This window comes from Argentina anserina, chromosome 6 (genome assembly GCF_933775445.1).
Source record: "Argentina anserina chromosome 6, drPotAnse1.1, whole genome shotgun sequence".
NCBI classification, from domain to species: Eukaryota; Viridiplantae; Streptophyta; class Magnoliopsida; order Rosales; family Rosaceae; genus Argentina; species Argentina anserina.
Window position 1 is genome coordinate 3,282,167 of NC_065877.1, and position 26,347 is coordinate 3,308,513.

Consider the following 26,347-nt stretch of genomic DNA (forward strand, 5'->3'; position numbering starts at 1 on the left):
TTAAACGGGTTGGAAACGGGTAACCCGTTTAATAAGTAGGTTTAGTTTGAATTTAAACACGATTATTAGATAAATTGAGTTTAAATTTATATTTTATGATACACAAAATACTTTAACTTGACACGAACCCAACCTAATGCAACCCATTAACAACTCTAATTGAAAAACATTGGCGAAAGAAACACAAAAACAATTAAATCAAATTTACCCAAACAATTAATGCAAAATGAAAGTACCCAAAGATCACAGTAAATTTCCTGCTTAATTTCGAAAACTTGAAACACGAAAAAAAAATCAGTGCAATTATGGTGAATCACCTCATTTGACAATTTTCTCCTCCTTTTTGCTGTGCTATCAATGTTTTCGCATAACTGGCAATTGAATGTCTCCAACAACTGTCTCGTGCCCAGGCAGTTTAGAGAGACTGGGGGCAGCAAGCGTCTCTTTTATTTCTCCATCTCTCGCAAATTTCTCTTCTTGTTTATTTTGTATTATTTTTTATTTAAAAAGTTACAATCATATTCCTCAAAATTTTAGTTAAATCTAAAGTTTAATAAACCAGAGGCACTCTGGATACTTCAAAAATTTAACTACAGAATTTTATTTCTGACTTTATTAATAGAAGATTTAGAACATTTATTTATAATTCGTGATTTTGGGGTGAAATTAAAATTAAAAAATCCAGCTTGTTGGCCCATATGAATTGTAGTTTTCACAAAATAGAAGGCCCACATGGAACTAGAACAGCTTCATTTTGCCTCCGCCTTCACTTGTTAAGTTTGCTTTGAAATTTAGCGCGGGAGTCAAGAGTGAGGGGAGTAAACCCTAATTCCCTAATTCAGCAAATCCGAGAAAATGGACCGCTACGATCTCGAAATGGAGAAAGCTCGATTGCTTAACTTGGCTCTCAATTTGGGTTTCGATGAGGAATTGGCCAGCGACTGCTTGAATCGTCTGGTTGATCTCTACGGTACTCATCTTCGTCAAACCCCATTTCGATTTTCAGTATTAAAGTTGAATACTTTGCAGATTTTGGGTGCTTAGTTTTGTGGGTTTTGAAGGAATTGAATTGGGTTCATTTGGTTTTGTGACTCTCTTCATTCCAATGTGTGTTGTTTTTTTTGTGGAAATGTGAAATAGTATGGATTTAGTTTTGTTTTTTATACTGAAATGATGTTGGGTTTTTTATCATTGGACTTTTCTTCAGGTGGAGATTTTTGAATGCTTTTGTGGATTTCAATGCGTTTGAGAAAATGGAATTGTGTCTAGTTTGGTTAAATGTGCTTAAACTGTGTTCATGGTCAGTTTCCAATGTCTATTGTGTCTGCTTTCAACAAGAAGGAATAGTGTCTATTCGGTTGAAATGTGCTTATAGTGTATTTGAGAAGAGGAATTGTTTTGCTCAATTTCCTTGTTGGGGAAGTGGACTACTTTTTACAGCCATTATACTGTTTGGTCATCTTGCTTCTTTGGTCTTCTGTTTTAGGTGAAGATGGCCAGGATTTTATCACCGTGGAGCTTTGTGGTGATGAGTTCCTTTCACGGCTAGCTGAAGCCGTTCAAGACACTGAAGAGTGGGATGATTTACAAGCAATGGAGACTGAAGCTTGCGGAGCATTAAATGACATGTTTGGTAATGGTAATGAAGTGGGTGATGAGGAGAATGCTAGTGCCGAAACCAGCATGGCAGAAGAGTCAGTCGAACATCAAAAGTACCCAAATTTGTTGGTACTAGATTCTAGTGACAGTGAAGATTTTGAATTAAAAACTCCGTTGAGAAGAAAAGTTGGATCCTTGTCCTCATCATGTCCTGTTTGGAGCACTGCTGCCTGGCCCCAGAATATGGAAAAGACTTCTTCTAGACCAAGAGTAAGAAAAGCTTTTGCTACGTGTTCACTCGATAGTCTCATTTCTGAAAGAACTTATTATCAATTTGCAATCTGATATCAGCTCTCTGATTGTTGTGGCTGGAATCCTGTATTTTCGCTAATGTTTGCGAGGAAGAAATTAACCACAACCCCAAACGAGAATGAATAACCTCAAGACAAGCCCATCATGAACTTATGCTTTTAAATCCCCCTAGGTAGAAAAGATAAAGCAATAGTGCCAAATGCTGAAGTAGTTTTTTTTTTTGTGGCTTTGTGTTGTAGGATTGTGAAAGCACCATTAGTCGAGACACAGTTTCATCAATTTCTAGTAATAAGCAGTGTGCTCGAACATTAGAGGATGAATTTAAGACTCTTACTTATGAAGAACTACAGTTGCTGGATGATGCTGAGCTGGCCAATGTTGTGATATTTGGTAATAGGACCTTTCGACCATTGCAGCATCAGGCTTGTAAAGCAGCCATGGCGAAGAAAGATTGTTTTATCCTAATGCCTACTGGAGGGGGTAAAAGCTTGTGTTACCAGGTACGCTCTCTTTACCTATAAGATATGGCTATATCTGGAGCAGCTTTCTTATTAGCCGTTTGATATATTAATATTCGCAGTAACCTAATAAATTGGATGTTAATAACTAGTATTAGTTCAAGTAGTTCAGTATCAGAAATAGTTATCAAAATACTGATGTATATTGTTGTATCTTGCACAGCTTCCTGCAACCCTGAAACCAGGTGTGACAATAGTCGTATCTCCACTACTTTCTCTTATTCAGGATCAGATAGTTACTCTGAACTTAAAGTTTGGTATACCAGCAACTTTTTTGAATTCTCAGCAAACTGCTTCCCAAGCAGCAGCTGTCCTTAAAGAGCTGAGGCAAGATTCTTTCTCTTTGAATAAATAAGTCACTTTTATCTATTAAAAAAAAGTTGCTTTTATTTTACTTCATATAATCTTTTTCAGTTCAAGAAGATATATATAAATCCCCTGTTGACAAGATAGTTTTGGATTCAGGAGTTTTGTTGTTCCTTTCTTTTCTTCCACCAATTTTTGGTTTTTATTTTGTTTATATGCACAATAATTAACAGTACATTTATGTTGTATCGTACTTGGTTACTCAATGATCCTTCTTACATTTATCTTTCATTTTCTTTTTTATAGGAAGGATAAGCCATCATGCAAGCTTCTGTATGTGACTCCTGAGAGAATTGCTGGAAGCTCATGTTTTCTTGGGGTTCTAGAATGCTTGCATTTGAAGGTGAGGTATTTCAGGTAACTAACTGATTGTTTCGATACCATGTTGACATGTTTACTGGCAGTCGCTTAGAACAACTTTTATGTTTGGTAATGTAATTGGTGCTTGAACTATATTGCAGGGGATGCTAGCAGGATTTGTTGTTGATGAAGCACACTGCGTAAGGTATTTCCTTTGTTTTGGTTTCAGTGGTGTTTGTCTTCTCAGTGAGATACTTTTATCTTGCCGTTGTCCATCCTTATGTAAAAAGTTTCTTAACCTCTTTTGTGGTCCATTTATGTGGATCGTATGCCCTAAATGATTGTCTGCCTTGTTTCAAACAAACTGTAAGCAGGAGATACAAAAGAAATTCCAATAAAATCAATAAAAGGAGAGGTCGTTAAGTATTTATATCTTGTGTTCTTGGCTTAGTTCATGATATAACTATTTGCTAGTGGTCCTAAACTCCTGAATAATAATGTCAAGATTTTCTGCTCTTACGAAACTTTGTATTAATGAAAACATTACACTAATTTACTCAATCATTCTTCCTAGCCAATGGGGACATGATTTTCGTCCGGATTACAAGGGATTAGGATGTCTTAAGCAGAAATTTCGAGATGTTCCAGTGATGGCTTTGACTGCTACTGCAACCCATACAGTTCGGGAGGTAAGCTGATTGACATGATGGATTTGTGGATTTGCTTTTATCTCCTGTATAAAATAAAAATGTTTTCGTGGATGCTTTGCAGGACATACTAAAGATTTTGAAAATTTCCCATGCTCTTGTCCTTGAAAGAAGCTTTGACAGGCCCAATTTGAAATATGAAGTCATTGGTAAAGCCAAGGAACCACTAAAGCAGCTTGGGCAGCTATTGATGAGCCGTTTTCAAGACCAGTGTGGAATCATATACTGCCTTTCCAAAAGTGAATCAGTTGAGGTTTCAAACTATCTGAATGATAAATTTAAGATTAAGACAGCACATTACCATGCTGGGATGGCAGCTCGCCAAAGAGTTGCTGTGCAAAAGAAATGGTACTCAGGAGAGATCCAAATTGTATGTGCTACAATTGCTTTTGGGATGGGAATAGACAAGCCAGATGTTGTAAGTCCAAATAATCCTTGCATTTTCCAACTCTTTCGCTCTTTTGTATACTTTGGAAATGCTCTTGATTATTTGCAAAAGTCGTATCCCATGAAAGAGAATGTTCTCCCTATAGAGTGACAGGAGCATCCAAACTCGAAAACTAGTTCTAGACATCATTTGTGCTTCTTGCTATACTCATGCACCATCATAGCATCCGTCACCTGAAAATCTTATCATGTCTGGCAATGCTTTTAGTACACATACATTTGACCTACTTATTTATATGATTTTTCCTTCCCTTTTTGTAGCGTTTTGTTATACACAACAGCCTATCCAAATCAATTGAAAGTTACTATCAAGAATCTGGAAGGGCTGGCAGAGATGATCATCCTTCAGCGTGCATTGTCCTGTACCAGAAGAAGGATTTTAGTCGGGTTGTATGTTTGCTGCGAAATGGACAAGGGTGTAAAAGTCAAAGATTCAAGGCAGCTATGGCTCAAGCTCAGAAAATGCAAGAGTATTGTGAATTAAAGGTATTTTTCTTCGATATTTATTCTTACATTGACCAAATAATGCTATTTCACTTATACAGAAGGGAAATGTTGGTTTCTTTGCTTTGATATATTTAGGCTCAGTGTCGAAGACAAATGTTGCTCAATCACTTTGGAGAGTCTTTCAATGAAAGCGCCTGCAAAAATGGATCCAATCCTTGTGATAACTGTCTCAAAAGTTCTAGAAAACGAAGAAGTAACACAACTGTCTAAAGAGTAAAGACTACCCCTGGATGTGTTTTGTCACGCTGATTTCAACTTCTTTGTCATCAGGCATTAGCTTGCTAATTTGGTCCATGATGACTTGCATATGATCATTATGATGTAAGTAAAGAATATGTTCTTCAAAACTTGACCTGTCATGTAATGTAGCATTGCATGTGCTTGCAAGTAGGTTTTCCAATGTCTATCAGCATTGATTTATATATCTCTGATTCGTTTTATGTCGCTAATACTTTGTGTGATATGAATAAATAATGTCAATTCATATCACTGTGTCATATAGAAGTTTCAATAACTGGATTCATTTTGGATTTATGGTTACAGAGAAGCTGAGCTGAACTCAGGTTCCAATCTTTGATAAGCACAAAACAAGGTTTTGTGGCTCTTCTTTGCCTTGAGATATTGCATATTGACCTTAAGCAACTTCAATTACTAATTTATTGCCAAGCCAGCCAATATGTCTTGTCAATTCGTCACAGTGTCGGTTTTGTAGTCAAGGAAAAATACATAATCTGTTTGATCAAGTCTAAGATCCAAGGAGTAAGATCCACAAACCAGAAAGATCTGGGGGACTTTAAAGAAAAAGCACATGCAACCAGTGTGATCAATAATATTATTAAGCTGTAATAATACTTAAGCCTTTGACTGGTTTCAAAATATGATTTTTTTTTTCAGAACCGGAACCGAAATCGAAAAAAAAACAGTTCGGATTTAGCACTAATTACTTCTGGAACTGGAACCGCAAATATCAGATTAGTTTTCGAATTTTTACAGTTCCAAAAGTTCATTGTGATATATATATATTTATCTCAAAGTCTTAAACAATAACCATATAAAATACCAACTTTAAAATCCAAATACAGTACGTCATAACAACCTCTCTGATACAATTATCTAATGATCACAATTAACATACTCAATTATTTAAAAAGAATTGAGAGAGAGAGAGAGAGAGATAGAGAATGCAAACCTAGGACAATTTGGATTTTAGGGAGTAACAAAATAATAAAAAAAGTAAGGCACATGAACATAGGAAGTGAGAAAGTGAGGGCGTAAGGCAAAGTGAATAGTTTTTTTAGTTTGTATATCGATTAATATGAGTCTAAGAAGTAAATAAAAAAAATTGATGAGGGAGGCGGTGACAAAAGATGTTTCTTTTAGAAGTTTTTCTTATAGCTGTGAAGACTCGGTCTAAAGGTTCCAAAATTATTTTCAAAAATAAGAACCTAAGTCGAATTGAATCATTGTTTCGGTGCAGTTCCTCTAAAGTTAGTGTTTTTTTAATCGAATCGAATCGACCATTTAAGTGCGCTTCAGACGGTTCTAAACGGTTTTCGAGTTTAAAGTCTCGGGCTTAATAATACTTAAGAAAATCTTATATTCTTATAGACCATGACATGCTAACTACCCTAATAATTTGTTGCCGTGGGACTCGTTGTGTCTCTAAAATCCAACCAGTCTCAAGTCACTTGTTTTGGTCTTTCTCCCTTTGAATGTGAAAGGGATTCAACTCATTCAAGTAGATAATAATGACTGGTCTTTCTTTAGTGAGTGATGCCACAAACTCTGAACAGGACAGATCAAAACTATGACTCTTTCTTTCTCAAATTATTGCAGGTTTTGTTGGAAAAATTAAATTTGAGTACACTTGTAGCATGGAATATGAACAAGCAGCAAAGTTTGAAGTTGACGACATGCCTTGGTTATGAAATAAGGTCGCCGCCAATCACCATCCAGAAAAATGTGAATTCAGTGAAAAGTAGTACAACGATGACGAAGGAGACCAACTGACCAAGGAGAGTTACAAACAGAAATCCATTTTTGTTTCTTTTATTTGGACCACTTGATGATCCTTAAATCTCTTAGTTACTGTCTTTGTGTGATGTATGCAAATCAATAATGTACAATACATTTTTGGGTTCATAGATGGGTGCTTTAGTCCTACCTCAAATACTATATATCCTAATCAATTATGGCTATAGATGATACCACGGTGAGAATCAATTTCTAGTTTTACTTCTGATGCTACAAAAATCAAGTCTAATATGAAGTAATCGTCATTATAAACCAATTTCAATATCTTGATTTCATCGAAACGGTTATACAAAAGCGTTTAAATTATGCGGTTAAATTTATAATTTTCAATAACTCAATTTCTCAATTCTCAAAATCTTTGACTTGGACAGACAATTTTCTTGATGCACGTAACTTGCCACAAAATTTCATACTTTGCTTATATCCACTGCAAAATTTACCTCATTTTCCATTAAAAAAAACAACAATTAAAAATGGGGAGGAAGAATTGAAGCTTGCCCTAAAACTCCAATCAAGGCAATTTCCTACAAGAAGAACAACACGTGGCAGGGCACTGATACATTAGTGGGTAACATCAAAAACAGTAAGAAAATCTCCCCAAAAACCACAAAAAGTTGAAACCTTTGATACTTTCATCACAGGTCTCATCAGCCACTCAACAGCTCTCATCATCAAAACTTCAGACTTCAGAGAGCTCTCTACTATTGTCCCATTTCGATTCTTTACTCAACTCTGACGTATCTTGCTCTTCAATTTTGAATCTTTCTCTGTATTTCTTTATCAATATTTTAGGTCACTCTTGTCTCTCTCTCACTAGTTACTAAGTTAGGTTCTCCCAGTTTGACTCTTCCCTCAGATTTTCAAAGACTGCATATTTTTGCTTTTATACTCTTTCAGATCCTTAATTTCTTGCTTTAAGACTCATTTTGCTTGTTGTTTAATGAAATGGGTGAACCCAAATAGAGAAAAGGGAGGAACTTTGGTTTTTTTTTTTGGGGGGGGGGGGGGGGGAATGTGGGTTCTTGGGTTTGGTTTGGATTGAGTTTGAAGGGTACTCATTTGAGTAAAGGTGTTTAAATCTTGGTTTCTGATTCTGGGTGGTTTGAGATTTGAGTGATTTGGTGTTTCTGTGGAGTAAAGGAGTGAGCTTTGGAGTTTGGAGAATGCAGCTTGGGATTTAGGTAAGACTTTGACTGAAATGGCTTGTGGTTTGTGCTTAATTTTCAGCTTTATAAAGGTCTTGGTGGTTCAATCTGATTTGATTTGTTGTTGCTTTCAATAATGTGGGTTGTGTAAGAAATTGGTGAATAGTTATTGTCTATATCTTTCTGAAGTTGGAGCTCTAGGAGTTAATGGGTTCTTTGAGTTGTTCTATAGCAATGTAGGTAGTGTTTGGTTTCACTTTTATGATGATTGTACATCTTGGGATAACTAGGTATTGTGCTATATTGTTACTTTGCACATTCTTGTTGGGTTGGATTTTGTAAGCTTGGAAAATTCTGGTATAAACTGGAACAAAAAATCTGTTTAGTAACATTGTTTACCTAGTAATTTGAAGCCAATGAATATTATGGGTTTGCAGATGACACGATGGAGGTTGAGAAAAAACGTTCAAAAGGAGGGTTTTTCAACTTATTTGACTGGAATGGAAAATCTAAGAAGAAGCTATTCTCCAGCAATTCGGAATCATCAGGTAAAGGTATCAAATTATGTATAGTTGATTATTTGTATTGCATTTTATTATGTGAATGTTTCTTATTTGATTCTTACTTGTATGCCATTTTGACTATAAAGGATCACAGCAAGGACAAGAGAATGTGGAGAATTTCTCGCAGACCCAGCTCATTAAGGTAGGAAATGATTCTATAACCTCTTTTTTTTGTCTTCCTCTTGCGTTTTATCATGGAGTGTAGTTTATAAGAATTAGTGTGAAAAAATGGTTATTTTTGCAGACAGAGGTGGATGAGAAAGGAGCAAGTTCAAGTCATAAAGAAAGCAGCGAGTGGAATTGTACTTCGTCGGTGACTAGTGATGAAGGAGGTGGGAGTAGAGCCCCTGGGGTAGTTGCTAGATTAATGGGTCTGGATTCATTGCCAACTACAACGGTTACTGATTCATCTTCTACCTTATCAGTTGAATCCCTCTCACATAGAGTACCTCATCATGACAGGGGCAATCCTAATTTGTGGGGTGATTTTTATGCCATGGATTACATGAATATGCCCAACAAGTTGGACAGAGATTCATGGAATCCTGTAGAATCTAGGACACAGAAGCTACAAAATCGGCCAATTGAGAGATTTCAAACAGAAATCTTGCCTCCAAAATCGGCCAAGTCAATTCCAGTAACTCACCATAAACTTCTGTCACCTATCAAGACTCCTGGCTTTATCCCAACAAAGAATGCTGCTTACATAATGGAGGCAGCTGCAAAAATGATTGAGGCAAGTCCTAGAGCATCTTCCAAGAGCAAAATTTCATCTATGAGGTCTTCTTCAATTCCCTTGAGAATTAGGGATTTGAAAGAGAAGATGGAAGCTGTCCCTAAAGCATCAAGACCTGCACGCCCCAAGGAACCTAGTGATGCTAAATATGTGAAAGGAGGATCGGGTTACAAGAGCTATAATGGGTCAGATAATGTACCATCACCCAAGGGTTTTGTGGTTTCAGAAAAGCAGAATTACAATGATATAAGAAGTAAGGGAAACGCAGCATCACTTGTAGTGCAAGCAAAGGTCAATGCTCGGAGAAAGGAAGGGTCTCCTCCTTTCAGTAATAGGAGTTCCACAAACCAGAAAGAGCAGAATGAGGTCAATCAAAATGAGTTCTCCAAAACCCGGCAAAGTACACAGAGACCAGCGCATAAGAGAACTGCTGTCAGCAACAAGAGTGTGCTCAAGCAGAACAACCAGAAGCAGAACTGTGTCTCTAATAAAGATAAAATGACTTCAAAGAATGTGGTTTCTAAACAACCTATTAGAAGAGTTCAGCCAAGTAATGGGTTTAGTCGGCCAAATAGGACTATAAATAAGGTTCTTGTAAACTCTGAAACTGGATCCAGAAAGATGGGCTCAATGGAAAGTGTTACTGGAAAGGAGATCTCATTCTCCACAATTAAGGATGTCTCTGGGAAGATAAGGTCTGCTAGTCAGGAGTTTCATTTGGAAGAAAATGTTGCTGATAATGGATTGGTCACTAAAGGTGAAAGGTCTGTAAAATGTAATGTTGCAATGGAAGGTTACACCAACTTGTTCACGGATAGCAGAAAACACGACATGGATGTTATTTCGTTTACATTTACGTCGCCCTTGAAAAAATCTATTTCTGAATTGCAGTCTGCTGGTCAAGTTGGCAGTATGAATAAGAGATTTTGTATTGATTCTTTTGGTAACAGTGATCAGCACAGCTACCAAGAGCCTTTTACATTTTCTTCACCTGGGTTGAATGTGATCGGTGGTGATGCCTTGAGTGTTCTTTTGGAACAAAAGCTTCAGGAATTGACATACAAAGTTGAGTCATCTCAACGTAACCTGTATGGTGAAGGAACTTCTGCTAGTTCTTCGTCTAGCTTGCAAGATTTTTTTTCCAGTGAGGCAAGCACCGCATCAAGAGGCAAGAAGTATGAATTTGGATTGCTCAGAGATAGTGCTGGTGGTAGAGTGGACTTTGATTCCTTATCGGCTGATGTAAACCAGAAGTGGCAGGTTTGTTTCGTTTGTGTTTAAATATTGATAATGCAACTATTTATCTTTATTGTTCTTAAATCATGTGTTGCATCCTTGTTTTTACAAGATGGAGTGACATTGGACTTAAAGGTATTTCAGGACTTAATTGCTTCTGCTAAAATTTTAAAAGATGGTTCTCCGTAAGCCCAGAAACTAATTTTTTGTGCTAATATAATAAGCAATGACCAGATCAATGTTGTTGTTAATATTCCCTCTTATCACTTGAGCAAGTTAATAAGAATCTGGAGGAATATTTGGGTTGTGGATAGCTCCTGCTCATGATGCAATCGCTTAAAAAACAAACCATCCTGACGAGATTAAGTTTTGGTGACCAGACTGTTATGGAATTTATCTTGTGCCAAATTAAAATTATATATATCTTGTCCAGTTTGAAAACATTTGTCACCAGTCTGGGTTCTCTAATAAAGTTCAAAAGCTCCAATACAGTACGAAGATAAACAAGTTTTTGGTATTACGAATCTTCAATTGATAAACAAGTTTTTGCTATTTCACTTGGTTTCAAACTTTCAATCATCTCTCTTTGCTAACATTGCCTTTCATCAAAATAGCTGACTTATCTTGATTTTGAGTTTGCATCATGAAGATGCTAATCAAGTTAATTCTAAAAAAAAAAAAAAAAGAGGACCCTAATCAAGTTCTGATGAACAATTTCAGGGACCAGAAGGGATGAGAGAGTGTAGCAGTAGCAGCAAAAGCTGTGTAACTGGAAAATATTTTGATTATCAGTTCGATCCAGTTTCAGTTTGTGAACCCTCATTTGAGAGTGAAAGCTGCACTGATAACAGAAGCAGTGGCAATGGTAGATTTACTCTTTCTTTTCATTTTCCCTTTGTACATACATTGTCATATTAAAGATACATAACATGTATTCCCTTTCAGTAGGTATCCGCAATAAGTTTCATATTAAAGAAATAGATTTTCTTCTTTGCTGTCAATAGGTCCAATGTTTTGTACCTTGAAGGACCAGAAACCTAGTTGACGAAACAAAATAGGGCAAAATTGGTGAAATTTATATCAGGGATGAAATAATTCATATTCTGTGCAATAGACTCTCTAGTGTTTTAGTGGAAGAACATGAATTGTGCACAGCTGGGAATTTGTAAGATATTTAAGCCTACAGTATAATTAGATAATACAGGCTTAGTGAAGGTCTTGTATGGTCTGCATATTTTATAATGCTTTGAGATATTACATGCACTTCAGAAAGAAAGATGACTCAACATGTGTATTATGCTGTCCATTTACAGGAAGTGAGAGTGATAAGTGCTTGGTTGCTCAAGCTCAAGATCAAATCTATTCATTCTCCTCGTCTGAAATGCAACCATCATATAGTGCTACAGATTTATCTGACTCGGCCTCCACTTGGGAAGTGAGTGGAAAGAATATTACTAGAATATTTGGTTTTCATTCTCCCAATCAATCAACCGATTGGGAACTAGAATATGTGCAGTACATACTTAGCAAAGTGAACTTGGGGATTGAAGATTTTGCACTGGGTGATTCGGACTATGTTATCTCCCCAAGTCTCTTTGATAATTTACTCTATCAAGAAGAGTATCCAAAGCTCCAGCAGAAGCTTTTGTTTGACAGTGTTAACGAAAGCCTGCACAACAGATGCAAGCAAATTGTTGTTGGAAGCCAGAAAGCATTGGATCAATGGGAGACATTGTCGCAAAGGAAGGAATCGTTGGCTGCGGAACTGTATAAAGAGATCACCGTTTGGAATAATATGGGTGACTTGAGGGCCGATGACCTTGTCGACAAGGACATGAGCACTGGGCTTGGTAGATGGCTCAACTTTGAGGTTGATGCATTTGAGGAAGGTGTAGAGATTGAGAAGGAAATCCTAAGTTGTTTAGTAGATGAGTTAGTATCTGATTTTATGCTGTATTAGTAGGCCCTCCTAAGGTGTCCTTGTACCATGAAGTTCATTGCAATGTATCATAGCAGCGTAGCAGGTTAAATAATTTGACGGGTATCTTCTGATCTAATTATCATTCTGTCACTGAATTATCTTTGCTGAGTATCTACTGCACATTATTATGTGAATGGTGTAAATTCAATACCCTCAGTAGCAAGTACAGATTATATATAGAACCCCCTTCTTATTTTTCTACTGCAGAGTAGTCCGAGGGGTATATACCATACTCCAAAGAACTGGTCTGATGGAGTCTTCATATTTATTATTACTGCTACACACTGCAATATCTATGACTCTATGGGATATAAAGTTGTGTAAAGTTACTACGACAAAAGATTCGATCTTTAAACCTCTCAGAGACTTTTTGAGGATTCTGGGGTTGTTAAGGAGAGTAAATTAGACTAAGGTCTGTTGTCAGGACCTTTCGTTTCATCAATGAACCATGTGATTTCAAGTACTTTCAAGCTTTGCAATGGTATCAATTCTGACCTCTGGCTGGTGAAGGGTCCAATACTGCTCAGAGTAGAAATTGACAATTAATTACCAAGGTAAAACAGGGCTGAGCAAAATCTGTCATGGCCTCCAAGACAAAGACATTTACCCCAAATGAAAGTCACCAGTTACAAGAGCAGTAAACATGTGTTAGGGGAAACTTAACAAACTTTAAACCCAGAAACTTGTTGCCTTGGTTCTTTTACTAAAAACAGAAGAAACTGAACCAGAACTATGTGTAGATTGGGTCAGAGAAGCTGAGGTTCTAGTTAGAAGTATCTTATTAAGCCAATTGAAAACGAAATGTCATAGTGTTCAAGTGCATTACCTCCTTGAGGGAGACAAGGTTATCTGTACAAGTGGATAGCCACAGCATTGTCCTAAGAAGTTTACCACATTGAAGATGCCTATTGATTACTTGGATTGCAGGACAGTAACTTCTCATTTATAAAATATCATAAAAGAAGACCTAAGCTTTATATAGCAAAGACATAGCAGCATTTATGTGGCTGCTAACAACTAATGTACTGGGTGGTTGCTAAACAACCCACAAAAAAGCCAGACACTACATTGAATTAACACTGCAAAACCATACACAGTACAATCTCTATCATTCAAATCCTTGTCTCCTTTTCTCTTCTTATATTTCTTCAAATTGGTTCTCATGAAAACAGTTTAGCCAGTATATAGTTGGTGAAGCTCAAATAGATTATGGTAATCAAATGTAGAATTTCTGCTCATTGAACTTGGCAATGAGGTTAATTAACCTTGGTAAGGACTAGATTGTTAGAGGGATCTAGAGACGTAAGAGACCCATGATGAAGAATCTCTCATCTTGATAATCATGTGTCACCAAAAGCTTTCAAAGGCACAACATCAAGATGGTTATTCAAGTGGGGGGCCTTTCTTCTTTGTTAACTTGTTTCTGCGTATTAGTTTAGTTTAGATTCAAACAAAAGAGTTCATTATCAGTGTTGCTTCATTTTCACCGAAGTAGTGCCTAACAAAGCCTACACCTTTAGAAAGTTGAAGCTACAACCACCATGGAATCTGGATTGCTAGTTTGAATATCGTGGATGACAAAAATTGATTGTAAGCATAACCCTTATGTTATAAACCCCTAATGATGATGATGTTGATAATTCAATTCATGGATGTCATTTAATGGATCATTGACTAGAAGCTTGTGGATGTGAAAAATAAACATATTTGTGATTTATGTACAGTAACCCCAAGATTCACATTTATCAGAAAACACATCATGTGCAGGTTTGGCTAAACCCACATGGTGGTTGCTCAAGTCTTTTGTCAAAACTAGATTGGTTCTTTTTTTGTTTGTCTATCTTTTCATACTCTTTCAGCCTGGGGGTGGTGGTTCAGTGGTCTAGCCTTGAATCTGATAATGGTTTTGTAAAGTGGTCTTATCACCAAAGGCAAGATGCATCTTCCAGTTGTTATAGTATTCCACCATTGCAAGTCACATGTAAATAAAATGTAGCACAAAGAAAGTAAGAAACTTTGAAAGTGAAACTTGGCTAGTAATTAGAAAAATGTTTCTAATATCTAATTACTCTCCTTGTCCAAATTTTACTAACACTTGGTTAATTACTCTCTTTGAGCATAGTGTCAATGCTAACAGTCTTCATCTAATGTGTTAGAGATTCTTGTATACAGTCTTTTACAGAGATTCGAAATTTTTGGTTCTGGTTCTCCTCTCTGAACCCCAAGAACACCATTGCACAATAGATTGAAGTGCAGTTTCTGGCAATTCTCCATTTCAACCAAAAAATATAGAAGTGCACCTCTCTTGAGTCTCTTCCATACCAGATGGATATGGCCAATGCTGATATTCTGTCTTCTTCTCTCTCTTATAACCAATATTCTTATTTCTTGGGTAGAGGGAAACCTGAAAAGAGACCCCATCAAACAATGTTTACAGACTACTAGGTTAACTATACTAGTTGTATATCTTCATTCTGATTAGCACATAATAATGCTTTAACCATAATGCTTAATTGTTAAATAATAAATACAAGTGCTTAGTATAGTAATCACAAATGAAGGATATAGATGCAGAACCCTAGCCTTGAAATAGCTGCCCAAAAGTTAGGATCCTATGAAGAGAGCTATATGCCTTGTATTTGGAGAGCAAAGAGTAATGTCCAAAACCCTTTCTGCGTTTTATAATCTCAAAACTTAGGTAACACACCAGAAAACAAAATGTGGACAATTCAATAACATGTTTAAAGGAGATGAAGAACAATATAGAAACTGGGTCATTGATCTCAAAGACAATCCGACGGCCATGGCCAGTGCTTTAACCTCTCTGTGTTTTGTAGGTAAAATTAAAGAGGTGAGAAGAGGAGAACAAGCAAAGATAAGAGTATACAATATAAATGTGCAGCCATGTCCGGTGTCTTTGCCTCCAGGAATTTATTATTGTGTGTTATGAAACTAGTTGAGCTCCACTTTCTCATTTTCCCAAGTCGATCCCTTTTCTTCTCTCAATGGGGGTTTTCCCCTTTCCATTCTTTCCATGATAATTCATCCCCTAAATGCATTTCTTGTCTCTTAAACAACCTCAAAACTACCCTATTTTAGGGTATGAATCTCATGTGATCTTCTTGAAGATTCACATTAGTTCAGACCTGTCTTGTTGATTGATTTTGCTTCAATGGTATATGTAGCGGAAGCTACGATTGTATCTACTTTCGCTTCTACAACTAAACATGAACTTAACCGTGACAAACAAAAGGACGTGATTGTATCTACTTTCGCTTGTACAACTAAATATGAACTTAATCGTGACAACTAAAAGGACGTTCCGAGAACACAAATCATACATTAGTTGTAGATACAAAGAATTTTAGGCACATCCTCCACTTGATAAAACATTTTAAACTGAAAGTGCATGCTTCTCAACTTGAGCTAGGTTTATCAGCTAGGATTTGCAGTAGTTGACTTTTTTCTTTTCTCTTTCATTTTTCTATGTTTTGCTGAATCTGTTGGTAGTTATGAACTTATCATTGACTAATTAGTTTAAGAATTAATTTCAATATAACCCCATAAACTTTACACCCAAAATCAATTCACCCTTAAAAATTTTATTTTAATCAGTCAACCTCCTATATTTTAAAATGACATCAAAGAAGAACAAAATTCAGATTTTATATGCTTCGAGACTTAATTTTAAAGCTTAAGTGTTGTTGTAAAATTATTAGAAATTTTGTTTTAGTCTTGTATATATGATTTGAAGCATTCTTTTGAGAGTTTTTTTATCAGATTTTAACTAAGAAAATCTAAATTTTATCTTTTTTTAATGTTATTTGAAAACATATGGGTGAACTGATCAAAATAAAAATTTAAGGAGTTAACTGATTTTAAGTGTAAAATTTAAGAAGATAAATTGGAATTAATTCTTAATTTAATAAGCACTTAAGAATAACTAACACCAGTTAAAGAGTCTAGAAATATAGTTTACCATAAGAGAATTAAGAAACAAAAGGAAATCACAAAATTTCAAAGTGAATCTATTGGACTTGAAATATGCACAGTATCTGAGTAGAGGTAATTCTACGATTTGGTGTACTGTAACGGTTAATATACTCTGACGTAGACATGGGATCAGTGCTTACAACACCAGTAGGGAATTAGGGAAACGGTTTGAAAAAAATCACCATGTTGCAGTCAATGGGATATGAATTTCATGGAGTCCTAAATAAGGACACATTTCGACCCCAGAAGAAAATGACGCCATTCTAACTCTCGGCATACTATAGTATGTTGAGAATGATTTTTATATATCATAAATTTACAAGAATATTAGTTGAACCTCATTGACAATGATGTGTTTATTCTTCATCTCCGCTTTCACGAAATTTCTTTATTCAGAAATAAGTGACTCCCTCTACTGGAATATACGATTGAAGTTATGTGAGGGTGTCAAACTTTGGGTGATTGCGAAAAAAATGAGAATTAGAGACTTGGGTCTCATGTTTCGATGGAATGTCAACACATCCATACTTTATACATACAAGCATAATAATAAAAAGACAAGAAAAACGTTACAAAAGATCGTAAAACTTAAATTCAACAACTGACCAATCGTGTCAAAAATCTGACATTATAATAACAAAACCACTAATTTTAAAGAAATACTCTAATATTTCATTATGCAAAACTAACCGGACCACATATTAGATATGACATATAATCCAAATGTTCACTTCTCTACCAAACAAATGTTTGAAATTAATGACAACTAAGTTTCTGTTAATCAAGATCCAATTATTTGCAAAACCAGATAGCTTTGCGGTCCACACAACCTCAGAAGTTTTCACAATTTTAGTGTCAAAATTATTGACTGCCACTTGAGTTTAGGAATTGGCAAAAAGCTCACGCTCACTATCTCACTCTAAATCATACATTTCATTTTCATTTCCATCCTATTAAACCCTCCAATAATTAATAACAACTGATGTGGTTGTCAAATTAACCCTAAATTAATTATAACCTTTAAAAAAATGATTAGACCTCTAGTACGGACATTAACAGAACCCATGGCAACAACGTAAATAAAAACCAACTCCAGGGGCCAATCCCACCACCCACTCGCCATACTATATTTTCTGACTCTGTGCTTCTTCTTCTTCAGCTCAACAAACCAAGCCTAGCACAGAACAAAATAATGGAGCTCAAACCAACCTCCAGCAATGGACAAACCTCAACCCATGAGCTTGAGCCTAATCTCGACCCTTCAAACAATGACGAAACCCACAAACCCAACGACCCTCATTTCTTCTATGAAGACATTGACAGCAACTGCTCCACCCCTTACGTCAGCGCTCCCTCCAGCCCCGGCCGCGGACCCATCTCCGGCTTCTTCTACAGTGCACCGGCGAGCCCAATGCACTTTTTCCTCTCCTCAAATTCAATAAACCAAACCAACTCTGGTGCTTTCGAGAGTGCAGCTTCCGAGTTTGAGTTCTCGGCCCGGTTTGGATCGAGTGGATCTACCGCAACTGGGCCGATGAGCTCCGCGGATGAGTTGTTCTTGAATGGGAAGATCCGGCCAATGAAGCTCTCCACCCACTTGGAGAAGCCGCAGGCGCCGCTGCACGATCTTGAAGCTGTCAATGAGGAGGATGGTGATGAGCTGTTCGAGTTCGGGCCAATGAGGGGCAGAGATCTGAGGTTTCGCGACAAGTCTTTACGCAGAAGGACAAGATCTATGTCTCCCATGAGAAACATGCCGTTCGGTTGTGAGATTTACACCCAAAGTGAAATCAGTTTCGATAATGATCAGACGAATATTGAGGATTCGGTGAAGAAAGCTGAGAATGGCGAGGAGGAGGAAGTTGGGAGCTTGGAGACTACTCCTTCGGTTTCGGCTTCGTCCTCGAGATCATCCTCAGCTGGAAGAAACTCCAAGAGATGGGTGTTTCTGAAGGACTTTCTTCACAGAAGTAAAAGTGAAGGGAGGAGCAACAATAAGTTCTGGACTACTATCTCGTTCTCCGGTAGCGGCAAAGAGAAGAAGTCCATGAAGAGTGGGAGCCAAAATAAGGAGTCTTTGAATTTGGGGCCGGAGCCGGGGACCCAGAAAGGGAAGGGTGCTGCTCCGGGGAAGAAGCCGGTGGCCGGAAAACCAGCCAATGGAGTCGGGAAGAGGAGGATGGCGCCGTCGCTTCACGAGCTGCATTACACTGCTAACAGAGCTCAGGCGGAGGAAATGAGGAAGAAGACTTACTTGCCTTACAGGCAAGGGTTGCTAGGATGTTTGGGATTTAGCTCAAAGGGGTATGGAGCTGCCATGAGTACTGGGTTTGCTAGAGCACTAAACCCAGTCTCTTCCAGGTAAAAAATAACTAATCAGGTTAAAAAGTTAAAAACTCTTATGTTGTGGAAGGAAGTGTATAGATTTTTTTCTTAGTCTTGTTGAAGATTATTGATGTGATCCTCTTGATGGGTAAGAGCAAGATCTCTCTTTTTTTGTATGAAAGAGAAGATCTGCAGTAGTAGTCTGTCTGTATTTGAAGAGGGGTAATGTTTATGATGATGGAGTGGGATAATTCTTTAATTCCCAGAAACAATGTGTAAGAAGAAGCTTTGCCCCAGCACTGTAAATTATTCTCTAGCACCGTCACTCTGGTTATGATGATGATGATAGTATGGTATCTATCAAATCTATATATGATGATGATTGTATGGAAATCTTCTACTTTTGTTTTGGATATACTTTTTACTGAATCTGAGAATCTGAAACTGAATCACCAGACTGATGATTTACCACATTATCTAGTTGATATTGCTTACTCTTTGTCAAATGTTACTACAAAAGATGTGGTCAGCTTGATGATAACTAGATATTGTACCCGGAGTTTAAATTTCACTGTCAAAGGTTTCTTCTGTTAACAACTTTTTAACTTATGCAGTTATGCTTAATAGATTTTCGGAATAGGTATATTGAAATGTCGCTTTTAGATAGCTCGTTGTATACTACACGTTACACATCGCAAACAATGACTAACTAACTGTGTTCGATTTACAGACAGTGAATAATCAACGGCTCTCACCCCTCGATCAAGTTCCATTACTTACTAGTGGAATTTTCGGAACTCAAATCAAACCGAGGATGATGGCAACCAAGTATTTAGGTTCGTATTTATGGGGATAAACTTCATAATGGACATCAAGAAAATGAATGATAGTGATTAAGAACATGACCATGAGAGAGTGTTGGGATATTGCATTAGATGGTAGTTGGAATTTTGAGCCGACCCAACTTGCTTCGTTGATGATGTTGCTTGTTTGGGGACTCTAGAAAGCAAACTTGTCCAGTCCTAAGAGAATCATTTCTTCTTTTTAATCTTGTTTACAATTACACCTAAGAACCATGTAGAATTGTAGATCTAATTGAAGAAATGGACTTTGCCAAAGTGTAATTGAAATCATAATTTACAAAGAGGGACATGGTGCTTCCTTCACATAGACATAAAGGAGTTTGAGATTATGAGACATTCTCATGAACCTTGTTTCATATATCTTTTCCTCTCCTTGTTTGGACAAAGCATGTATCTTTTCCCATGTCATAATAATTAAGATCCCTCATATTATCTCTTTTTGGATGCTTCTTTGTGGAATTTAATCAATAGAAATCTCCTCTAGTGACCCCATAGTTTAAGTTATACAATCGTGAATCGTTTGTGTTGTATCCGAAATTTAACTTATAAGTACCACGTTACCAAAACAATGCATCAACTTATCACGTAATGTAAACTAGATCGTGAATTAGATACTCAAAACTCGATTTTGAATTGAATGCTCGAAGGTCTTCGGAAATAGTATTACGGAGTTGTACAATGATGGAAAATCTAGAGAAATAATAACAATGGGATCTGATTTGAGGACCCAAGTCCATTACTTTGCTGGGGACACCTAATTTTTCAGTCCGGAGAAAACACAAGCAAAAATCCTATCATGGTCCCTCAGGTTCATTATTGCTCATGGGCTGGTTCATTATCCAGAATTTTAATTTAGGCTGGATGATTATGATCGCATATGAAGTATATAGAGAGTTGTACATGAAGTGTCTGTTTGAAACACAATATTCCAGTTCTAACAACTTGCTCGATCCCATTGCATATTTTCTTGTAAGTTTGGGAAGCTCATCCATCTGGTTGTTACCACAAATGGTCCCATCCCCTCACATTCATCATAGACTTATATCCCACGGATGTTCTTGCTCTTTTAGCTTTGAATCTAAGGTATATGCCATATTCGCTATATTCTAATCCTTGGATCTTGTGAAAATGTAGAAATTTTGATCAATTATATGTAGTAAATCATATTCCGGAGCATTACACAATTTTATATCATTACCTTGAATGTTCTTACTTTATAGCCTCGAATCTAAGGTGTATTGCCTAGACTTTCTATATTTTCAGTTCATCGATAAAAGTTTATCATACTCTAAAATACCCTATAGTTTCAAAATTTAGATATAAAACGGTAATTTCATAAGCTTATTTAGGCCAGAGAGTAATGCTCTCCACCCTATCATCAAATATAAAACGGTAATTTCACAAGTAATATCGTCAAATATGAGGGTACTGTTACATATTCCCTCTTGTAAAAGCGAATTATCAACGGATTATACATCTTACTATTGACCAAATGAACATGTGTCGTTTGGGAAGTACCAAAATGTTATAGAAGTAACAATATGAGGTCATATCAAATAACTTTTGAGTAACTAAAAAATGACTTCGAAGTAGTTTATCTATGGCACATTGACACATCAATATATTGACCAAGTAAACTAGTTTGATTGTGCATCAATGCGCCATGAACCTCTCTCATATAAATAAAACTCTTTCCCAGCCAAAACAGCCATGAATGATGAATGCATCTCCTTGCCATGCTCGCCCTTCTAATGAGGATCACTATAATGAGGACTTTTCGGTTTGATGGTTAAAAATGTTCATTTTTCGATCACATTTTAACATCTCATCCGTTCAATTTATAGGTCTATATGAGTAGATCATTGTTATAAATTTTCAGCCAAATTGGTAATTGTTAATGTATCAAACTAGATCAAATTAATAGTCGAACTAAATCTCTCAAATGTGAACTGTTCAAGATCATAATTGGTAAATCACACTTATGAATGTCTTAACGATTCTCAATTTGATTGAAAATTTGTATAAATAATTTACTCATAATTATCTGTAAATCGAACGGTTAAGATGAAAACATAAGATAAAACAAAATGAATAAACCGAAAAGTCATCAACTAAAAATCTTTACTAAAGGTCGTAACCAAAATAAAATAAAATTCCTTACTAGAAGGGCTCCCCCTTGCCATCACTCACTGCTGGGATGGTTCATTGGTCAGTCACGCTTCTGATAGGAAGGAAAAAAACACACACCAAGGGAAAGATAAAATTTTCTGACAAGCAGGCAAGTTTCGAAAGAAAGGTGTCGGGTTACCTCTTATACCTCCTTATTTACATGAAGGTCTGAATGGGGCATTCGCATCGCTTTGCTTTGTTTGATTCCACTTCCATATAATGACTCACATGAATCTCACACAGAAGAAATTGTGCTGCCACCCACGTTTTCTGACTCAAATGTCGAGTGGTCACTACTGTTCTAACTTCTAAATGTTACAGGGAATCCTATTCTCTACAGTCTACACTACTAGTAGTGTTGCAAACTTGCAATTGGGTTTATGTCAAATCTCTAGTTCTAATGCTAGTTGCGACGTGCGTTTAGTACCTTCTGTTCATGTAATCATCTGGGACCTAACGGTCCAGGGTTGTCCTGATTGAAGAAGACATAACATTCAAGAAGAAACAAGCTATTGCAGTGTCCTCAGTTCATAAGATATTGTGGATGCAAAAATACTAAAATTATTGTTAACATATCTGGCTATCCAATCTCATCTACGAATAATATGCTCGAGGCGCAAAAATGTTTAGTCAAAACATGTGCCTCGAGTGCACAGGAAACTCTATCTTATCGAAGACGATCAGGAGTGCCTCATACGTAAGGTTACAGAGCTTTTCCTCGAAGAAATGAAGTGCCTCCTCATGAAGATGAAGCAAAGGTGTATAAAACGTTCTTCTTGAGAGTGAACTCATCAGCCTTTGTCGGGTTGACAGACTGTACCAACAGAAATAGAAAGGTGAAGCAAGCTCAAATCAGTAAATTGTGCATGTCATTTACGATGCAGTAAGTTGCAACAAATGTGATGTCAGATATTATATCTAATGTAAGGATCAGACCTTTTCGAGAATGCGTTCAAGCCTCTGAATTTCATTCTTTGCGTAATCACCACCTTTTGCCAAAGACTTCTTGGCAGCATTCACATAGATCTTACCATATCTGCAAAATAAACACAACTATAAGTTAACATGTGATCAGAACATCAACTGTAAACATTTGAATATGATGGGTTTAGAATATTATCTAAGATGACCATAGTAAAGATTTACCAACTGATGACCCTAACATCAAAGTAATGAGGAAAAAGAATCTTATAAGAATAGGGATTGATTGTGTTGACCTTGCAGCAGAACCCTCAAGCTTTCCAACTTCCTCTTCAATCTTGGAGGCAATTGCCTTCTTCTCCTCATCGCTAGCTTTCACAAAATCCTTCACTAACTCATCCAAACTTGCGACAATACCAGCCTGCAGAAGAGAAGATAATTGATCAGTAAATGACATTATTCTGATGAGGTACGAGGTGTGTCTATCAATCTAAAATGGTACTAACTTTGGAAGTAAGTTGCCCTTTCGCATCTCTGCTAGTACCACACTTCTCATTGATGAAATTTACAAAATCTTCCAAATCTCTGCCTCCGCCATACTCTTCACCATCCTTGTTGCCCCTTGGGAAAAATTTTAATGTAGGGTATCCGCTCACTCCATACCTGCACAGGATTTTGCATCAGGCCATGTATCTATCCCTCTATAATCTCATTATCTTTTTAATATAACAAATCATATTTTGTCAATGTCAAAGCCGTAACAATGTACCAAAACATTCGATAAACTCACTTCTCAGCAATATCCTTGTAATTGTCAGCATCAACATTAGCAATTACTACATCCTTATCCAACTTAAATGCTGCTGCCACCTTCTCATAAGTCTGGTAGAACATGGAAGATAACACGTCAGGTTTTGTCCCAGCACTGGATAGGGTTGCAAAAACTGAAACAATGAATACCAGAATACACTTACAGGAGCAAGGGATTTACAGTGTCCGCACCTGCCACAAAAGATAAAGAGGGACAAAAGGTGAACATTTGTTCTAGAGATGCAATATTCAAATCAAATTCCACCAAGATACAAACAAATCAAAGGGAGTCTAAAGATATGATCTTACCATGGTGCATAGAACTCCACCAGTACATCTTTTGTTTTGTCGAGGACAATGTCATCAAAAGTTTCCTGTGTCAGAACTACAACACTGGATGGGATTGCAGCTATTTTCACATTGGTTCCTGTATGCAACGCAATGTCATTAGATTAATCACAATTTAAGGTACAGTATATGGACAGTTATCCTTTGTAAATATAAATGCCAAAAAAATAAAAGAAAAATGGAACCATCCTTCAAGGAATTGGCAACCCAGTTTAGTCTACTGTAGAGAAGTGTATTACAAGGTGAAACTATTACCTGCTTCCTTATTAACATACTCAACAAGAGCTTCTGAAGTACGGGCAGCTTCATACCTAATACATGTATAACCCAATCAGAAAAAGTGTGTATCACAGCATTATAAGGATGTACAAGGATGGTGAAACGTGTAATAAACGCATTAATTCAATATGTACCGCAAAACTATCCAATTTTCATGATGCACTAATTTAAGGAAAGGCACTCACTTTTTGGGTTCAAGGGATCCTTTGGGGAACCACTGAATTGTGGGGTAACCAGAAACCCCGAACTTTCCACAAACACTCTTGTGCTCATCACAGTCCACCTACAGAGAACCGTAAAATGCAAGTAAATGAACATTTCAGCTAGTCACTGATATCATGATTGACACTCACAAAGTCACAAGCAGCTCAAAAATTCCAGTTCAAATCCACCAAAGTATAACACTGAAACAAGGGAACCAGGACTAGGAAGTTACCTTCGCGATCAAAACATTCTTTGCTTTCTTGAAACTTGCGCCGAGCTTCTCATACTCTGGAGCAAGCTTCTTACAATGTCCACACCTGCAATGCAAAACAACAGCATAAACAACTGTTGCAGCACGAAACGAAACGCATCCGAAGCACAATGATGCAAGTTTAAGCCAATCAAAACCAAAACAATCCGCATAAGTAATAGCCTCATTTCAATTTCCACAAGATTAAGAAACCTAACACTGCAATTATTACTAGATCTAGAATCCTAATTCGGCTCTTAACAGATCTCCAACCGATCAAGCTCAGATTAACCACAGCTGATATCATACACACGTCCCTAATTTCAATTCATTAACCGATAAAATCAAGCTACAAAGTACAAATCATTCTGATTATGACAGTGAGCCAAGCTAATCTCCTAGTGATTTAGATTCATCTGGATCAATTATATAAGACCTAATCGCTACCTATAGTAATCTCAAAAGAATCGAAGCTGTGAAATCGAAACGAGGGAGAGAGAGAGATTAATTACCAGGGGGCGTAGAACTCGACGAGAGCAGCGCGATCTTGACCGACCTCCTTCTCGAAGTTTTCCTCCGTCAGAACGACGACGTCGTCTGCGAAGACCGATGAGACGGCGAGCAGAGCTAGGGCTCCGAGAGCGAATAGAGTCTTGTTTGAGCTCATCATTCTGATTATTCCGGCCGAATTTGCTTCTGTGTTTCTGACTGTCCCCTGTGCTCTGAGCTCAGGTTTTATAGTTCTCTACGGCCAACTACTCCAATTTTGCTTTTTTCCTTATTAAAAAAATTGGAAAAGAAGGAAAAAAAGAAATTTACTACTCTAACGTAAAGTGGAAGGTACTCTTTAGTTTGTACAAAGAAGAAGGTACGTGGAATTTTTCACACATTTCTCTCATATGATTATACTTACGTTTTGTGTTACTACGAGATATTATTATATTGTAATTTGAAATATTTATAAAGATGTACGAGATGAAATTACGATAATATGACATAAAAAGTTAATAAATAATGAGTAGACTTGCCCAACTTGTGGCATTTCTCGACAAGCAATTAGCAACAAACGTGAATTACAATGTGGTAGACCCGCACTGATTTCACAAGATCAAAATAAGAGACCAAATTTACCCAAATTATATGTCACTGTCCCAATGAATTTTGACATTATATTTTACTGAAATAAATTTGTCGTCCACTTTTATTATGTTCACTATATGCCTACTATTTTAAATAAATATAAAATGTCTTTTATAAGACTATAATTATAAATTTGCTAAGAAAAAAAGTACTTAATATTTATTTAAGATAGTGAGCATGAAGTAGATATAATAAAATGTGCAATAAATTTATTTACCTTTATTTTACCATTCTACACAGTTCATCTTGTGCACCACGCGGCAAATGTTGTGTGGAGAGTTGATGACCAAATAAGATTAAAAAATGATGTACGGACGTACGGTTAACCAATCAAGAGCAAGTATTCGGTAGGTTGAACCAATCAGGTGCCATCTTATTGCCAAAAACACGTAGCAGTCAAAAGTCAAAACAACCCAAATAAACAAAAAACTCGCGCGTAATTTAAAGAACTATAATAAACAGGCAGAGCTGCAGTGGGGGTGTTGCGAGAATCGAACTCGCGACCTCTCGCACCCGAAGCGAGAATCATACCACTAGACCAAACACCCGATCTCGCTGTTTTGTTACCGGTTATAATTAATTAACCTATACTAT

At 36.8% G+C, this 26,347-nt stretch overlaps 4 protein-coding genes and 1 non-coding gene across 6 annotated transcripts; 3 read left to right on the plus strand and 2 right to left on the minus strand.

The window, feature by feature from the left end:
- Nucleotides 1-826: 826 nt before the first annotated feature.
- Nucleotides 827-5,091, plus strand: LOC126797622 (ATP-dependent DNA helicase Q-like 1). Its single transcript, XM_050524288.1, has 10 exons — nt 827-970; nt 1,487-1,869; nt 2,151-2,411; nt 2,593-2,756; nt 3,042-3,138; nt 3,257-3,300; nt 3,670-3,784; nt 3,867-4,220; nt 4,511-4,735; nt 4,832-5,091. The coding sequence occupies exons 1-10, from the start codon at nt 856-858 to the stop codon at nt 4,964-4,966; spliced, it is 1,893 nt and encodes a 630-aa protein (XP_050380245.1). The 5' UTR covers nt 827-855; the 3' UTR covers nt 4,967-5,091.
- Nucleotides 5,092-7,801: 2,710 nt separating this feature from the next.
- On the plus strand, nt 7,802-12,541 carry LOC126798773 (uncharacterized). 2 transcript variants are annotated; one of them, XM_050525826.1, is made up of 6 exons: nt 7,802-7,971; nt 8,373-8,489; nt 8,585-8,640; nt 8,743-10,494; nt 11,191-11,335; nt 11,784-12,541. In XM_050525826.1, the coding sequence occupies exons 2-6, from the start codon at nt 8,381-8,383 to the stop codon at nt 12,428-12,430; spliced, it is 2,709 nt and encodes a 902-aa protein (XP_050381783.1). In that variant the 5' UTR covers nt 7,802-7,971; nt 8,373-8,380; the 3' UTR covers nt 12,431-12,541. The 2 variants fall into 2 exon arrangements, with proteins under 2 accessions (XP_050381783.1, XP_050381784.1); XM_050525827.1 differs by having other exon boundaries at nt 8,373-8,483.
- A 5,064-nt stretch (nt 12,542-17,605) lies between these two features.
- On the plus strand, nt 17,606-19,094 carry LOC126799617 (uncharacterized). The gene has a single exon (XM_050526855.1). The coding sequence runs from the start codon at nt 17,637-17,639 to the stop codon at nt 18,807-18,809; it is 1,173 nt and encodes a 390-aa protein (XP_050382812.1). The 5' UTR covers nt 17,606-17,636; the 3' UTR covers nt 18,810-19,094.
- Nucleotides 19,095-22,274: 3,180 nt separating this feature from the next.
- Nucleotides 22,275-25,328, minus strand: LOC126797545 (probable protein disulfide-isomerase A6). The gene is made up of 11 exons (XM_050524190.1): nt 25,126-25,328; nt 24,596-24,680; nt 24,345-24,442; nt 24,136-24,191; nt 23,842-23,959; nt 23,697-23,724; nt 23,513-23,604; nt 23,229-23,385; nt 23,019-23,143; nt 22,738-22,837; nt 22,275-22,615 (listed from the first exon to the last, which is right to left on the minus strand). Exons 1-11 carry the CDS (start codon nt 25,281-25,283, stop codon nt 22,541-22,543), a joined length of 1,092 nt encoding a protein of 363 aa, XP_050380147.1. The 5' UTR covers nt 25,284-25,328; the 3' UTR covers nt 22,275-22,540.
- Nucleotides 25,329-26,229: 901 nt separating this feature from the next.
- TRNAP-CGG (transfer RNA proline (anticodon CGG)) lies at nt 26,230-26,301 on the minus strand. The gene has a single exon. It is a non-coding gene; the product is annotated as a tRNA-Pro (tRNA).
- Between the last annotated feature and the right edge of the window lie 46 nt (nt 26,302-26,347).

Bases quoted from the DNA above. Each gene is read 5' to 3' on its own strand.
- LOC126797545 (XM_050524190.1), bottom strand. From the start codon at position 25,283: ATGATGAGCTCAAACAAGACTCTATTCGCTCTCGGAGCCCTAGCTCTG. The intron at 23,605-23,696 runs GTAAGTGTATTC...ATGTTCTACCAG, and splicing joins ACTGTAAATCCCTTGCTCCT to ACTTATGAGAAGGTGGCAGC. The intron at 23,144-23,228 runs GTTAGTACCATT...TCTCTTCTGCAG, and splicing joins AAGGGCAACTTACTTCCAAA to GCTGGTATTGTCGCAAGTTT.
- LOC126799617 (XM_050526855.1), top strand. From the start codon at position 17,637: ATGGAGCTCAAACCAACCTCCAGCAATGGACAAACCTCAACCCATGAG.
- LOC126798773 (XM_050525826.1), top strand. From the start codon at position 8,381: ATGGAGGTTGAGAAAAAACGTTCAAAAGGAGGGTTTTTCAACTTATTT. The intron at 8,490-8,584 runs GTATCAAATTAT...TTGACTATAAAG, and splicing joins TTCGGAATCATCAGGTAAAG to GATCACAGCAAGGACAAGAG. The intron at 8,641-8,742 runs GTAGGAAATGAT...TTATTTTTGCAG, and splicing joins CGCAGACCCAGCTCATTAAG to ACAGAGGTGGATGAGAAAGG.
- LOC126797622 (XM_050524288.1), top strand. From the start codon at position 856: ATGGACCGCTACGATCTCGAAATGGAGAAAGCTCGATTGCTTAACTTG. The intron at 4,221-4,510 runs GTAAGTCCAAAT...CCCTTTTTGTAG, and splicing joins GAATAGACAAGCCAGATGTT to CGTTTTGTTATACACAACAG. The intron at 4,736-4,831 runs GTATTTTTCTTC...TGATATATTTAG, and splicing joins AAGAGTATTGTGAATTAAAG to GCTCAGTGTCGAAGACAAAT.